The sequence below is a fragment of the Ictalurus furcatus genome, chromosome 10 (assembly GCF_023375685.1).
Source record: "Ictalurus furcatus strain D&B chromosome 10, Billie_1.0, whole genome shotgun sequence".
Lineage (NCBI taxonomy): Eukaryota > Metazoa > Chordata > Actinopteri > Siluriformes > Ictaluridae > Ictalurus > Ictalurus furcatus.
This window is the reverse complement of record NC_071264.1, coordinates 25,325,995-25,339,713: the sequence shown is the minus strand read 5'-3', so window position 1 is coordinate 25,339,713 and position 13,719 is coordinate 25,325,995. Positions and strand designations below refer to the sequence as shown.

Below are 13,719 nucleotides of genomic sequence, written 5' to 3'. Positions count from 1 at the left end.
CAGTCTGGCAGTTGATGACAAGCTTATGCACCATGTGATTTACTCAGTTCCTTCCGTTCTATCTGGATACCACAGACTGTGAAATTAGACCTTCAAGAGTAGCGGCAGTGAACAAATGAGATCTTATTCGGAAAAAATGTGGCCACTTGATTTGCTTATCATTTGTATGTTTTTCTCTGCGACACTGGACGTAACAGGTAGGATAAATAACGTCTTAATTGATATGATTTCAGTTTGATTTAAAGTAGTAGTGTCTATTGGCTTATAGTTTTATAGTTTTTTCATAAATAATTATGGAAAAAATGGTTAGCTAAAGATATTATAGCAGGGAAATATTTTGTAATTGTAATTTGTACATAACACAAATGCCCTTGGACCCAATATAGAGGTAATGAATCAAATGGAGAATGTATGACAGTAATGTCAGTACCTGTGTATAGTTAAGAGTATAGAAAGAGTATACTGACTTAGAGACCAAATGCTGAAATCGAAAAACGTTGTTCTATCAATCTGCAGCATTGTGCTTGAGAAAGAGCATGTTGATCAAATGTTTAACAATCTCTGTTGTCCCATATCCCATAAAGGAGCCATTGGATGTTCTCAGGTTCTTAAATATTGTCAAGAAAAGACAACAGAAAGCATCCCTCTGTGAGTTCACAAGTTTAAAAATACACCTGAATAAAAAACCAGTACCAATGTTCTCTATTTAACCTCTTAAACTCTCAGATATCTAAAAAAAAAAAAAAAATTACTATGTTCTTTGTCTTAAAGTATATTATTAATTATCTACTATCATTTTTTTTCATTAACGACTAATAGTGAAACAAAAAGTAAAACGTACGTATGAGAATGAATATGTACATCTCGGCCCACTGAAGGGTTCTGAGAGTTTAAGGTGTTTTAATGTGTATAAATGTATTGTAAACTTTTATTTTAATATAAATGTAATAACTTCTTTTGAAGTTAAAAATGCAGCTTGCCATGTTAATTAATTTTGCAACACCTTTTGACCACTTGTTCTAATACATTATCATTTATATAGTAACAACTTATCCTTAGCAGGATTTTATATGGAGAACACTCAACGTAAATACATTTTTAAAATGTGTAACTGTTGATATGGTGAGGGTTTACTTAGCATTTGTAGAAGGAGTCTCCAGTGTCAGCGCTTTGTGACGGTCAGAGGTAAAGCTGTTCCTTGAAGTTTTCAGACACAGGTCTGTCTTTGTGGTTTCTCAGTAACATGACAAGCTACGTTTCTTCATATAATTAACTTCAAGAGAAAAAAGAGAGACTGGTGAGGGGTGGCAACAGTAAAGCTGGGTTCACGCTGTACGATTTTGGCCACGATTTGGTCGTGTGAGACAAATTTTGAGAATCCTAAAAGATTCCTATAATCAATCCTAGGCCAAAATCTGTAGTCTTTGATCGCTAGTTTGACGTGCTCCCTGACAGCCGATTAATGGCCGGTGCGATAAAATTTATCCTCAGATTCAATCTGGCAGTGTCAGAAGATTTGAGGCACAGTCCTGTAGTGTTTCTTCTCCTACTCCGTATGAGTCTTCACGCGTTCATCTGTTTTTTGCGTCTTGACTGTCGTACAGTCTGACATTAATGATAACCGAGATCCTACAGTGTGACACGGCTTACAGCGGGGATCATGTTCGTACAGTCTGACAAACAACAGTCGCAAAGAGCTGTTAAAAATCGCATGGTGTGCACCCGGCTTAACTCCACTTCACACCACCCCACTCTTAATTATTTTCCTATAACACCATGCCCAATCACATTTTATTTCTTGCAATATTTTATATCTAAATATTACAAAATTAGGCCATTCTGTAACTTTCTGCAATAGATCTCTGAATAGAATTTTCACCATACTGACACTACTCACTGTATTACTGACTTTTATACAACACTCAAATGAGCTGTACCCAGTGAACCAATTCAGATTATAACATCGATAGGATGAAACATGTACATAATTTGCAGTGCTAATGCAGAACTTTTTGAACAGGTGTCTTGATAGAGAAATGAAAGATTGTATCCAGGGAAGGTCTCAAGATACTCAAAGCCAAGACTTGTACATAAAACAAGTGAATTTCTCAAACAAGGTAAATGTCTCACATTCTCATATTCATGACAGCATATAAATGACACATAAATTACTTTGTGTTACTTACTTAGTGTTATGTACTTATTAAGTTAATTTACTTAGTGTTACTTACTAACACTCACTTAAATAACATAAATAATGGGAGTCATATAACAAAGGCAAAGAGAAGGGCAATGCAACATGCTAATAAAAACATTAGGAGACACTTCAAAGATGGCTCAACATTGGCTTGGATAATGGCAATAAAACATTTTGCTCTGCATCAGTGTCGGATAATAAGTAGTCGGGATAGGCATTACTCATTTAATGACGTAGACACTTCACTTTTGTAACCACATTCACATTCTATTACAACCCCAATTCTAAAAAAGTTGGGATGCTGTGTAAAATGCAAATAAAAACAGAATGCGATGATTGACAAATCTCAAAACCCCCATATTTTATTCACAATAGAACATAGAAAACATACTGCATGTTTAAACTGAGTAAGTGTACCATTTTAAGGGAAAAGAAAGGTCATGTTGAATTTGATGGACGCAACATGTCTCAAAAAAGTTGGGGGGGAGGGGGTTTCCTCCCATCAGTCCCCTCTTCAGGAAGAGGAATGCATGCTCAATTGGGTTAAGGTCTGGTGAATGACTTGGCCAGTTTAAAACCTTCCACTCTTTCCCCATGATGAAGTCCTTTGTTGCATTGGCTGTGTGTTTTGAGTCATTGTCTTGCTGCATGATGAAGTTCCTCCAAATTTGGTTTAAAGCATTTCTCTGCAAATTGGCAGACAGAAAGTTTCTGAATTCACTCTGCTGCTACTATCTTTATTTACAGCATCAATAAAGATTAGTAAGCCTGTTCCAGAAGCAGCCAAGCATGCCCAAGCATTACCTCCACCATGTTTGACTATTGAGCTTGTATGTTTTGGATCATGAACAGATCCTTTTTTCTGTACACTTTGGCCTTTCCATCATTTTGGTAGAGGTTAATCTTTGTTCCAGAACTTTTGTAACGCTCATCTCTGTGATTTCCTTGTGAATTCCAGTCTGGTCTTCTGATTCTTTATGTTGATGAGTGGTTTGCATCTTTGAGTATATTTCTGCTCTTGAAGTCTTCTTCAAACAGTGGATTGTGATACTTTCACCCCTGCCCTGTGGAGGCTGTTAGTGATGCCACTGATTGTTGTTTTTTTTGGGTTCTTCTTCACAGCTGTCACAAGGTTTGTCATCAACTATGATTGTTTTCCTTGGCTGACCTGTACAATGTCTGGTTGTTAGTACACCAGTGGTTTCGTTCTTTTTCAGGACATTCCAAATTGTACCAAGATGTATAGGTTATGCCCAATGCTTGTGCAATAGCTCTGATTGATTTTCCCCGTTTTCTCAACTTGCTTTTCTCCCATAGACAGTTCAAACAAAAGGTGCCATGTTCCATCCATCCATTTTCCATAAGGTTGATCCTACATGGTTGCGGGGGAGCCTGGAGCCTATCCCAGGGAACTCTGGGCACATTTATTGGGGTGCCACTGCCAACACATAGTAGGGCAAAATCACACATTATGTGCAATCTGAAAATGCCAATCAGCCTACAACACATGTCTTTGGACTGGGGAAGGAAGCAAGAGTGCCTGGAAGAAAGCCCTGAAGTACAAACTCCACATACAAACTCCATGCACACAGGGCAGAGGCAGGATTCGAACCCCCAACCCCGGAGACAAATACACTAACCACTAAGCCACCATTCCTCCTCCAAGTTCTTTAACACATCTAGATTTAATATTATGAAATGAAAGCATGCGATTCTAATCTATCATCTCATATTCATATACAGATGTCTAACCCAAGTATCTTTAGTGTATAGCGAAAACAAAAGAATTGGCCTTGCCATTCCAATACTTTCAGAGTGGACTGTATAATAACTTTTATAACAGTGGGTTGGTTTCCACCACTGTAACTAAATTAAAATATTATGAACACCCTGGCTATGTTTCATGGACTCCACTCTGAGCACAACATAATTAGAAATCTTTCATCCATGTTTGACCAAAGACAAGATACTCACTCAGTTTTGCTTGTGTTGTGTCAGAAAGTTCCTTTTCCTTTGTAATTTATTTGCAACATTCTCAAGACTATTGTCATTACAAGGTTCTTCTTTCCCAGTATCTCAAGAGAAGTGCAGTTCCCATGAACAAAATCTTGAATCATACATTTGTAGATTCAACAACTGTGCTTTACAAGTGACTTATAACCCACATATTTGAAGTAGTATACAGTAGATATAAAAAGTCTACGCACCCCTGTTTAACTCGCAGACTTTTGCGATGAAAAAAATGGAACCAAGATAAATCTGATCTTTTTTAAATTTTTATGATAACCTGTAGCAACCACAAAACTGGTTCAAACAAAGAAATGTTGTAGGGAGAAAAAAAACTTAGTATAACCTAGTTGCACACATCTAGTGTACACATCTCTTAACTATTACTTCGTTCTGTAATACAGCACTCAGTCTTTTTAGGTAAGAGTCTACCAATGTAGCACATCTTGACGTGGCAGTTTTATTCCACTCATACTTGCAAAAATGTTCCAGGTTTATCCCATCCCGAGGGGATCAACTGTGCACTGCCCTCTTCAAGTCACTCCACAGGTTTTAACAGGATTTAGATCCGATCTCTTTTAGAACCATTCCAAAAATTTTGATGTTCTTCTGAAGCCATTATTTTGCTGAACTGGATTTGTGCTTTAGGTTGTTATCATGCTGGAAGCTGAATATTTTCTTCATCTTCAGCTGTCTAACAGAAGGCCTGCAGGGTTTCTATTTGCCAAAAGAGATTGGTATTGCACCAAATATATCTTTTAGAATTATACCCAAAATTTTACACCTTGGTCTTATCAGACTATAACACATCGTGCTTCACGGTGATTTAGGTGGTTTTGGACATTTGGGTTTGTTTTGTTTTTTTCGTCTCTTATAACCACCCATACTCCATAGCAGTCTCTCGTATTCTTTACATGTTTGGGCTGTCACATGCATGGCAATATGAGTGACAATGAGTTGCCAGATATTCCTGCAGAACCTTTAATGTTGCTGTAGGTCTTTTGGCAGCCTCCCTAATAAGACTTTGTATTGTCATTTCAGCTATTTTGGACAGATTTCCTGGTATCGTCATTGTGCTTCTCCATTTTCTCTATTTGTTGATGATTTCATTCACATTGTTTCATGGTACACTTGTGCCATGGAATTTGTTTTGGAAATTCTTTTCAACAATAAGATCCTGTACATGCTTTGTAAGCTCTTTGTGGACCACGGCTTCAGCAGTCGGATAAAACCAAAAAGATGTCAAGAAAATCCGATCGACACAGTGCTATTTATTTGCGGTGAATCAGAATCACTCCACTGATGATAGGTTTACGATCATTACTTTTGAACTTGAGTTTGAATGCCACAACCAGGTTATTGTAAGTTTTTTTTTCTTTCACTTTAATTGTGTTGGTTGCTATATCACATTTTAGACCTGACCTGACTTATTTTGGTCACAAAAACCTGCAACAGGGGCCTTTAGGGGTCTTTTATATCCACATAATAATAAATGATTTATTTGTTTCTCTCTTTCATCTACGGTGGTGCTTGAAAGTTTGTGAACCCTTTAGAATTTTCTATATTTCTGCATAAATATTACCTAAAACATCAGATTTTCACACAAGTCCTAAAAGTAGATGGTGAGGTTTTAGAGAACCCAACTAAACAAATGAGATGAAAATATTATACTTGGTCATTTATTTATTGAGGAAAATGGTATTACATATCTGTAAGTGGCAAAAGAATGTGAACTTTTGCTTTTAGTATGTGAACTTTTATCTGTATCTGGTAGCTTTTAAGCACCACTGTATTATGTATGGTAAATACACATAATAGACAATTGTTGTTCAATATGCATGGCTATGAGTTGGTAAAAAAAAAAATAGGAAGCTTACTGGATGAAGTGAGAAATTTAACTGAGAAATATGTTGAGAAATCTGATCACTTCTAGTATCATGATGTGAATTCAGAAGTAATATGTAACCCACTGCTTTCACAGGCCAAACTGAAGACAGTGCAAGGGCATGTAATTGATATTCCCCCTGAAGCCCTCATGAAAAGTGATTGGACGGATAATATTAGCGTGCGCCTGATTGTATCAGTACTCGACAACAACATTTTCAAGGTTAGTGGCAGATTTTGGCCAATGCTATCACTTTTCTTTTTTTTCAGATTCTAGTCCTGGAGTACCACAACACTAAATAATTATGCAATTGAGCTATTTTATACACCTGATTCAAATCATTGCATAATTATGAAAACAATTAGTTTATGTATGTAACCATGGTTATAAATGGAGGACCACCAGTCCACGTGAGTCACTCAGATTGATTCAGTTAACTCAGATTGAGGCTACCCACATGGGCTCATGTTCACAAGGTGAAAACTTATTCGGCAAGGAAATGAGCAAAAGGGAAGATCCCACTTGTTCCAAACGAAACCACCCTTTAAGTCCATTCAGTCATAGAACCATGGTTACATGAACTTCTTATTTCACTTCCTTAAAGGTTTCGACTCTTTCTGATGAAAACCCACTCTGTTGTAGGGTTTATATTTAACTTTTAAGGGCTTCCCAAAAGGGATAATCAAAGAACCTTTAAAATTGAAATTGAAATAACACAAAAAGTTAACCCCTTAAGAACCCTCTTAAACGGTTAACCTTTTGTGTTATTTCAATGTCCACATACAAAAAAATCCCCTACAATTCTAGATATCTTTCCTATACCATTATAGTACATTGATTAATCTCCGTTTTAATTTCGAATTAATTTTCTTTTTTATGTTTACTAATCTACTTCCTAAATCTCACGGTACTTGCTCTCAGTAAAGACCGGCTGTACATAAAGGGCATTTATTATGTAGGCTACCACTAGTGGCAGCTGGTGGTTTAAAATAGGGGAAGCACAGATGTCTGTTATTGACGTACGTGTCTGTATGTGTGTTCTGTTTTATGTTTCATCTATTGATCTGGCCTGTTTAATTATCAGTCTCTCATTATAAGTAAGAGCATAAAAAGACGTTTGAGAGAGCTAGATATCAAAACCTATAAATAAACCAAAGAATTACAACGATAAAATAACAAGGTATACTATTGTGTAAAACTGCTATGGAATTTTTTACTGGCTGCTGAAGCTCCGAAAACTCGGCGAGTCTGACCGGCACTCCCAATATGTTTAATTTTGAGTTGTCAGTCATGTTCATTACCGTTTCAAAGATTGGCAGGTGGTTACAGCACCTTTGAGAGATCTCATCATATGGAGAAGCCGTGTGTCCAGGTCGGGCAAGCGAAAAGTGCACTGTCCTCTCTTAGGACCATTTGTGATGGTGGTGGTGTGCTTGGTTCCACAAAATAGTCCAAAACAATCTGTCTTACGACATTCGTTATCAGCAAATAATCTTACGTGGACATCAAAAATGAAACCATACAATGGTGCTTGAAAGTTTGTGACCCCTTTAGAATTTTCTAGATTTCTGCATAAATATGACCTAAAACATCAATAGATTTTTCACACAAGTCCTAAATATGATGAAGAGGACACAATTAAACAAATGAGACTTTCAGGCACCACTGTACAATGATGTCTTTTTATCTTTGAAGACAGGACAGCTTATCGTTGCTAGACCATTTATACCAGCCATCCCTGATTGTTCCTCTGTAAATCCTCTCTTACATTGTTACACAGGGACCTTCTGTTCGAGGATCTGTTCATGGGAACGTCTTAGGTGTGTGGCTTGGTTCGAACGATCTCCACAACCTTTCTCAACCTGTTACAATGCAATTTGTGAATACCACTCGAGTAAGAAACCGCAATTTTCCAATTTATGATACAAACAAAACTTGCCTGCTTGTATACTGTAACTGTTTTTCTGATGTGTTTTTCCAAAAAAAAAAAAAAAAAAACATATTTTTCAGACTATGAATGGGAAATGTGTCTTCTGGAAGCAGTCGAATAATAGAGGTCCTGGAGCATATTTTCAGATATTTCCAAAATGTTTGAATCATTAATAACAATCACATTCACAAGAAAATAATAATGAGACAATGAAAAGTAATAGATTATTCTTATGCTTATCATTGGTGGAGAAAGATACCATTATGAGGTTCAGTTGCTTTTCCAGGATGTTGTTATGATTGTATATTTAGATGTGCATATTGTTATTTGTTCATCAGGTGACTGGAGTAGTGACGGATGTAACACAAGCAGGAACGACACAGATTTTGTCTGCAGTTGCAATCACCTCAGTTTTTTTGCAGTGCTCATCGTGAGTTGATGCCTCAATACACAATCGTATACGTACTGTCTTCCAACAAGAAATGTTTGTATTGTTCGTCTTTATCATATCTGTTTCTGGATCTCTCTCTTGTTCTTAATGTGGGGCACTGGCAGAGTCCCGGGAGGGTGCAAGACGCTGAAGATGTTCGCCGTCTTGAATATATCACATACGTTGGGTCTTCTTTCTCTGTGCTGTTCACAGCCATCATCATTATGATGTTTTTAATTCAAAGGTATGTAGGCTACTATATTGCTCTCACATTATTCAGGCAAAGTTAAACAGAATAAATCACTTCTCTGTGTTGATTAAGACCACAGTGATGACAGTAGTTCCAGCTGCAAGGTTTAAATTAATGTGCTTGTACTGATACTTTATTCTTTCTGTGGTACAGGGACCTTTAGGGTGGGTGCGCCACATAAGACTTGAAAAATGTGTAATGGTTGCCATGGTGGCTTTTTTTATGACTTTTTGTTCTGGGGGGATGGTGGTGTTTGGAGGGGTGTTGAAATTATTCGAAGGAATTTTTTAAAAAAGTTTTAAATATTTTTCATGTTGTTTTTGTCCATTATCATTACCATATTTGTAAGTTAGCAAGTTTAGTGATTTCTTTAGTTGTATATTTTTCTATGCTATCTCTTCTGTCGCATACAAAAAATAGTTTATACTTCATTTATTCTTTGTTGAGGTTTACTTTATCGATGGTTTGCAACTTGCTTATCCGAGTCAATGGTTGTAACTACCATCCCAAGGTGACAGTACAGAGAAATATCCAATCAGCTGTTTGATTAGCTTGGCAATGAGCATCTGTCACACACAAATCACACATACGCACGTCCAAACACTGATCGCTCATTCCTGTTGCCAGCTTACCTTTCCGTTTGAGATCAAGCCCTCTCTCCATTTTTTTTTTGTCAGCGGATTAGATTCTTGTCATTGTTTTCACATTCATACTGATATGTTGCCTAAATGCCTTTTTACTTCCATTCAGATTAAGTCGCTCCGCAAAAACATTTATAGTAGTTGTTTGATGATAAATAAAAGGGCGTGGTTGAAGAGGTGATTGACGGATTTGGGTTGGGATAGAAATGGCAATGGAGCCTCATGAACGTCCACACACTTTCCAACATGGACCCGAAGCTCTTACTGAGATTGCAGCCCGGCAAACTTCAACTTAAAACTTAAAACTGTAGACTTTACAGCTCATTGAACTATCAAGCAAACAAACACAACTGAATGAAGTGATGGCATAAACCAAGGCAGCCAACACAGCACAATTTATCAAACAAGATCATTCTGAATGTATATATCATACATAACAACCCACCCCCCATACAGCTCTGTAGCATGACTAGCAATAGCTAGTGGCTAAATAATTAGTAGCACAGAATAATATGACAGACTTGGCACTGATTATACAGTGGTGCTTGAAAGTATTTTTGTTTTTTGTTTTTTTCATTTTCTACATGTCTCATTTGTTTAACTGGGTTATCTTTATCTATGTTTAGAATTTGTGTGAAAATCTGATTATGTTTTAGGTCCTATGTTTGAAGATATATAGAAAATTCTAAGGTTCACAAACTTTTGAGCACCATTGTATAAAATACAACCAGTATAAAGCACCAAAATTCTAACGATATAGTCCTGGATTTACCTCAACCATGACAAAAGGCACATATGAACAAATAGTCAGAAAAGCCTGCTAAAACTGAACATGGTAATATTAGCTACCTTGCAAATGCTGGCTCCAAGTAAGGAAAAATCTGAGGGGAAAAAATCTCTCAAATGGAATATACTGATCAACTAACTTAAATGAATTAATTTTTTAAAAATATATATATTGTTCGATTAGTAGTCCACTTTTGTCGAAGTTTATTGAATTTAGCGTTTTATTTATATGGAAGTACTTAGCAGGAAACTTACCAGAGGACCTCCACTCTTTCCAGAATGATCTCTCAGCTTTATATTGCACTAGCGGCAGCTGACCAGTAGATGGCGCTGAATCCACTTGAAAGAATTGCACACTTGCAAAAAAAAAATTAAATTAAATAAAAATAATAGCTGCCAAATTGTTGTGGTATAAGACGAATGAAACACTTTCTGTTATTGTTGCGTGTCCTGTGATTGGAAAATAATCAATTTCAAACTGATCAAAGTAACTAATTTCGCCTCAGGAATCACACCAAGGTACCCCCCAAGTGTTTTAATCCTTACTTGTGTGTGCCGTTTATATTTGAAATGTTATTGGGTGTGTGCAAATACAAAGTCATGTCGTGGGAACTCAGTGGCTTTAAAAGTCATTAAGCTCACCACATGATTTCATGCTCTCATTGTCTCCACAGGAAGAGGAAGTCAGAGCACTCTGTTGTCATTCATGTGCAACTATCAGGTTCACTATTCCTGCTGCACCTCTTCTTTCTGGCCAGTACATTGGGGTCAGGATCAGGAAATAAGCTAGTATGTCAGTGCCTTGGCCTCATCCTACACTGGGCTCTGCTAGCCACTTTCACATGGACCACTATTGAAGGTTTCCACTTGTACCTACTTCTCGTGCGGGTCTTCAACATCTACATCAGGAGATATTTGCTCAAACTAAGCTTAGTGGGCTGGGGTAAGTTGAGGTCCTACATCATGATGATCACAATCATTTCTTCTAAGTCATGACTGCACTCTATTAAAAAAGGTTTAAATCTAGAACATTGTATGGTTTTTGAAACCTTAATCAAAAAACTTGAATCATTTTTATAGACGTGTACAAGCATGGTGTCCCTTTGGATTTGTAATGTTTAGGCATTTGACTGTTTTCCCCCTCTTTGCTATAGGAGTTCCTATAATTACAGTGGTGATCTGTGGACTGACTGGTGAATATGGCAATTACAGCCTAACAGAAAGTGACAACAATGAAACAAATCTGTAAGCCCAACAATTCTGAAATAAACAGTACTGCTTTACATTAAGGTTCCCGTAACTGAGATTATTTACTTAGTGAACAGTAACAAAACATGTACTTCAGCCTTAATACCCTAGGCCTATATGTAAGATTAACCAATGCACCGCAAATGAGTAAAATAAGGTCCACAATAAACAACTTGAAAAACCCCTTAATGAACACGTTTGAGGTTGTGAGGCTGAAATTATTTACATATTTACAACCCGAGGCCATTGTTTAAATTTTTTTTATTTGACTCATTTTTAGTCATGCATTGAATGAACAGTAAATTACAAATAATAATATTTGTTTATAGTTATGATTCATGTTACAGAAGAACCATGAAACAAGTTAGTTATATTAATGTAAAGTTATCATTTACATTATAGCAGCTATAAATAATACTTCCCTTACCAGCCCCACTTTTTCTCTCTCTTGTAGTTAGTTGGGTGAAATTTCCAGCTTGTCTGGTTATTGAGAAGCCACAGCACCCTCTGTCCTGAACAATTTTCTGTTCCAGAATACTTAATGCGACAGTTTTATCTCTGACTATTAGTGCTGGAGACAAACTCCTTACAAAAATGCACACTTTTTTAAAAAATCAATTTATGTCGATCGGCCCCTATGTAAGTCTCTGTGTAAGTTGGTAACTATAGAACAAGCACCGTAATATAAACCTTAAGGCCAACACTATTGTCAGCGGTGTTGTTATAGAAAATTAATCGACACCTTCTGACCAATCAGATTTGAGATTTCAGTGGTTCTTACTGGTTTAATTTACTTAGTTATTTTGTTTACATTAATGCTGAAATACATGGTTCATTAATGTTAACTAATTCAGTAAATAAGGTTAGTTAAGGAAACCTTGAAGTAAACAATCATTTATGACTATGTTGTGTATCTTCCTTAAAACATTTACATTTCTTGTCCGTTGTGCAGGTGCTGGATAACCAATAGGTTAGTGAGTTACATAACAGTGAACGGTTATTTGGGGCTGGTGTTACTCTTCAACACAGCGATCTTGGTTGTGACTCTGGTGAAGATGTGGCACATAAAATTTCGAAGTGTCCAGCATGGGAACAGAATAAGAAGGCTGTGGAAAGACTGGGTCACTGTCCTGGGGCTCAGTGTGGTTTTGGGTCTCCCATGGGGACTGGCCTTTAGCACCTATGGACCCCTGAGTCTACCAGGGATTTACCTCTTCACCACCCTAAATGCTTTTCAAGGTAAGTGTACCGTGTTTGTAATTGTTCTTGATTTGTTTCCACTAGTCTTTCCTCTAGTCATGGACTGTCTCAAATGCTTTTCTGTCTTTAAAGCATTGGATGAACATTATGTCTTTTCATCTTCCAGGTTTTTTTATGTTCCTGTGGTTCTTATCAATCACATACAAGTCAACTCATGGGGAGAAGAATTCAACCAAGAATTTCTCCATGAGTAACATCAGCTCATGATAGTGGCACAAAGCACTAAGCCACAAAGGGTTGAATTAAGATGCATTCGATGAGGATGAAGATTTGTCATGAGACATAACTGTGATGTACCTGGAATCATCTAACTTGAACACTGTCATTAATTCATAAATTAAAAGTCAATTTAAAAAATACGAATTCTGCAAAATATTAATGTTTTATGGAGAGTTCAACGGAAATGGAAACTTAGATTTATGTCTTCTGCATAAGAGCGTCTGTAGAAAAGAGCTCATTTTTAGATATGTTTACGTGAATACAACAATGTCTATCTTCAATCTAGTTCAGTTTATGATTAATGCGATAAAACCCAAGTGTCTTTATCTGTGTTCTTGAAATCAACCAATGGCTTAACGATTTAGGGCTCTGTAATATGTAGTTTGCATGCCTATTTAAATATAATCTAAACTGTGAAAATTGAATAATCATTGTGTTATTATTATTTTTTTATTATTATTATTGTTATTGTGTATATACAGCAATCTATAGCATCTTTACTATAAGGGCATGGTTTGTTGTTGTTGTTGTTGTTTTGTTTGTCTTTCAGTTAAAAATAAAAACGACTTGCACAAATTAATATCTGGGTGGAGAGCAAAAGATGTTAATGAGAAATGTTAATGTGAAATGACACGGGACACATTGCTGAAATGATGTTGCTCTCCTGCACTGGTCAGCACAGAGATGTTCGAACAGTTTGAGCAGCAGATCAACAGTGAAAACCATTCATGGTAAATAAGTAGGGACATTTAAATAAAACTACAGTGCCTCAGTGATAAGTGCTCATCGAGCTGAAGCATTCTGAAGAGAACTAGTGTAGCACGCAACAGTTTCTTTTGCATGCTCACTTCACTGTTATACATTTG

At 36.7% G+C, this 13,719-nt stretch overlaps 1 protein-coding gene across 4 annotated transcripts; it reads left to right on the top strand.

Annotated features, from left to right (window-relative positions):
* The first annotated feature begins 48 nt into the window (after positions 1 to 48).
* Positions 49 to 13,433, top strand: adgrg3 (adhesion G protein-coupled receptor G3). 4 transcript variants are annotated; one of them, XM_053634528.1, is made up of 12 exons: positions 49 to 197; positions 585 to 648; positions 2,021 to 2,117; positions 6,186 to 6,311; positions 7,870 to 7,983; positions 8,100 to 8,145; positions 8,358 to 8,449; positions 8,575 to 8,693; positions 10,801 to 11,069; positions 11,281 to 11,371; positions 12,327 to 12,613; positions 12,741 to 13,433. In XM_053634528.1, the coding sequence occupies exons 1-12, from the start codon at positions 116 to 118 to the stop codon at positions 12,839 to 12,841; spliced, it is 1,488 nt and encodes a 495-aa protein (XP_053490503.1). In that variant the 5' UTR covers positions 49 to 115; the 3' UTR covers positions 12,842 to 13,433. The 4 variants fall into 4 exon arrangements, with proteins under 4 accessions (XP_053490503.1, XP_053490505.1, XP_053490504.1 ...); XM_053634530.1 differs by lacking the exon at positions 49 to 197 and adding an exon at positions 5,246 to 5,559 and having other exon boundaries at positions 385 to 648; XM_053634529.1 differs by lacking the exon at positions 49 to 197 and adding an exon at positions 5,246 to 5,565 and having other exon boundaries at positions 385 to 648.
* Positions 13,434 to 13,719: the final 286 nt, after the last annotated feature.

Excerpts from the sequence above, each read along its gene's own strand:
- adgrg3 (XM_053634527.1), top strand. The coding sequence starts at position 479 with ATGCTGAAATCGAAAAACGTTGTTCTATCAATCTGCAGCATTGTGCTT. Across the intron at positions 649-2,020 it reads ACAACAGAAAGCATCCCTCT|GTGTCTTGATAGAGAAATGA; the intron begins GTGAGTTCACAA and ends CTTTTTGAACAG. Across the intron at positions 11,070-11,280 it reads ACTAAGCTTAGTGGGCTGGG|GAGTTCCTATAATTACAGTG; the intron begins GTAAGTTGAGGT and ends TCTTTGCTATAG.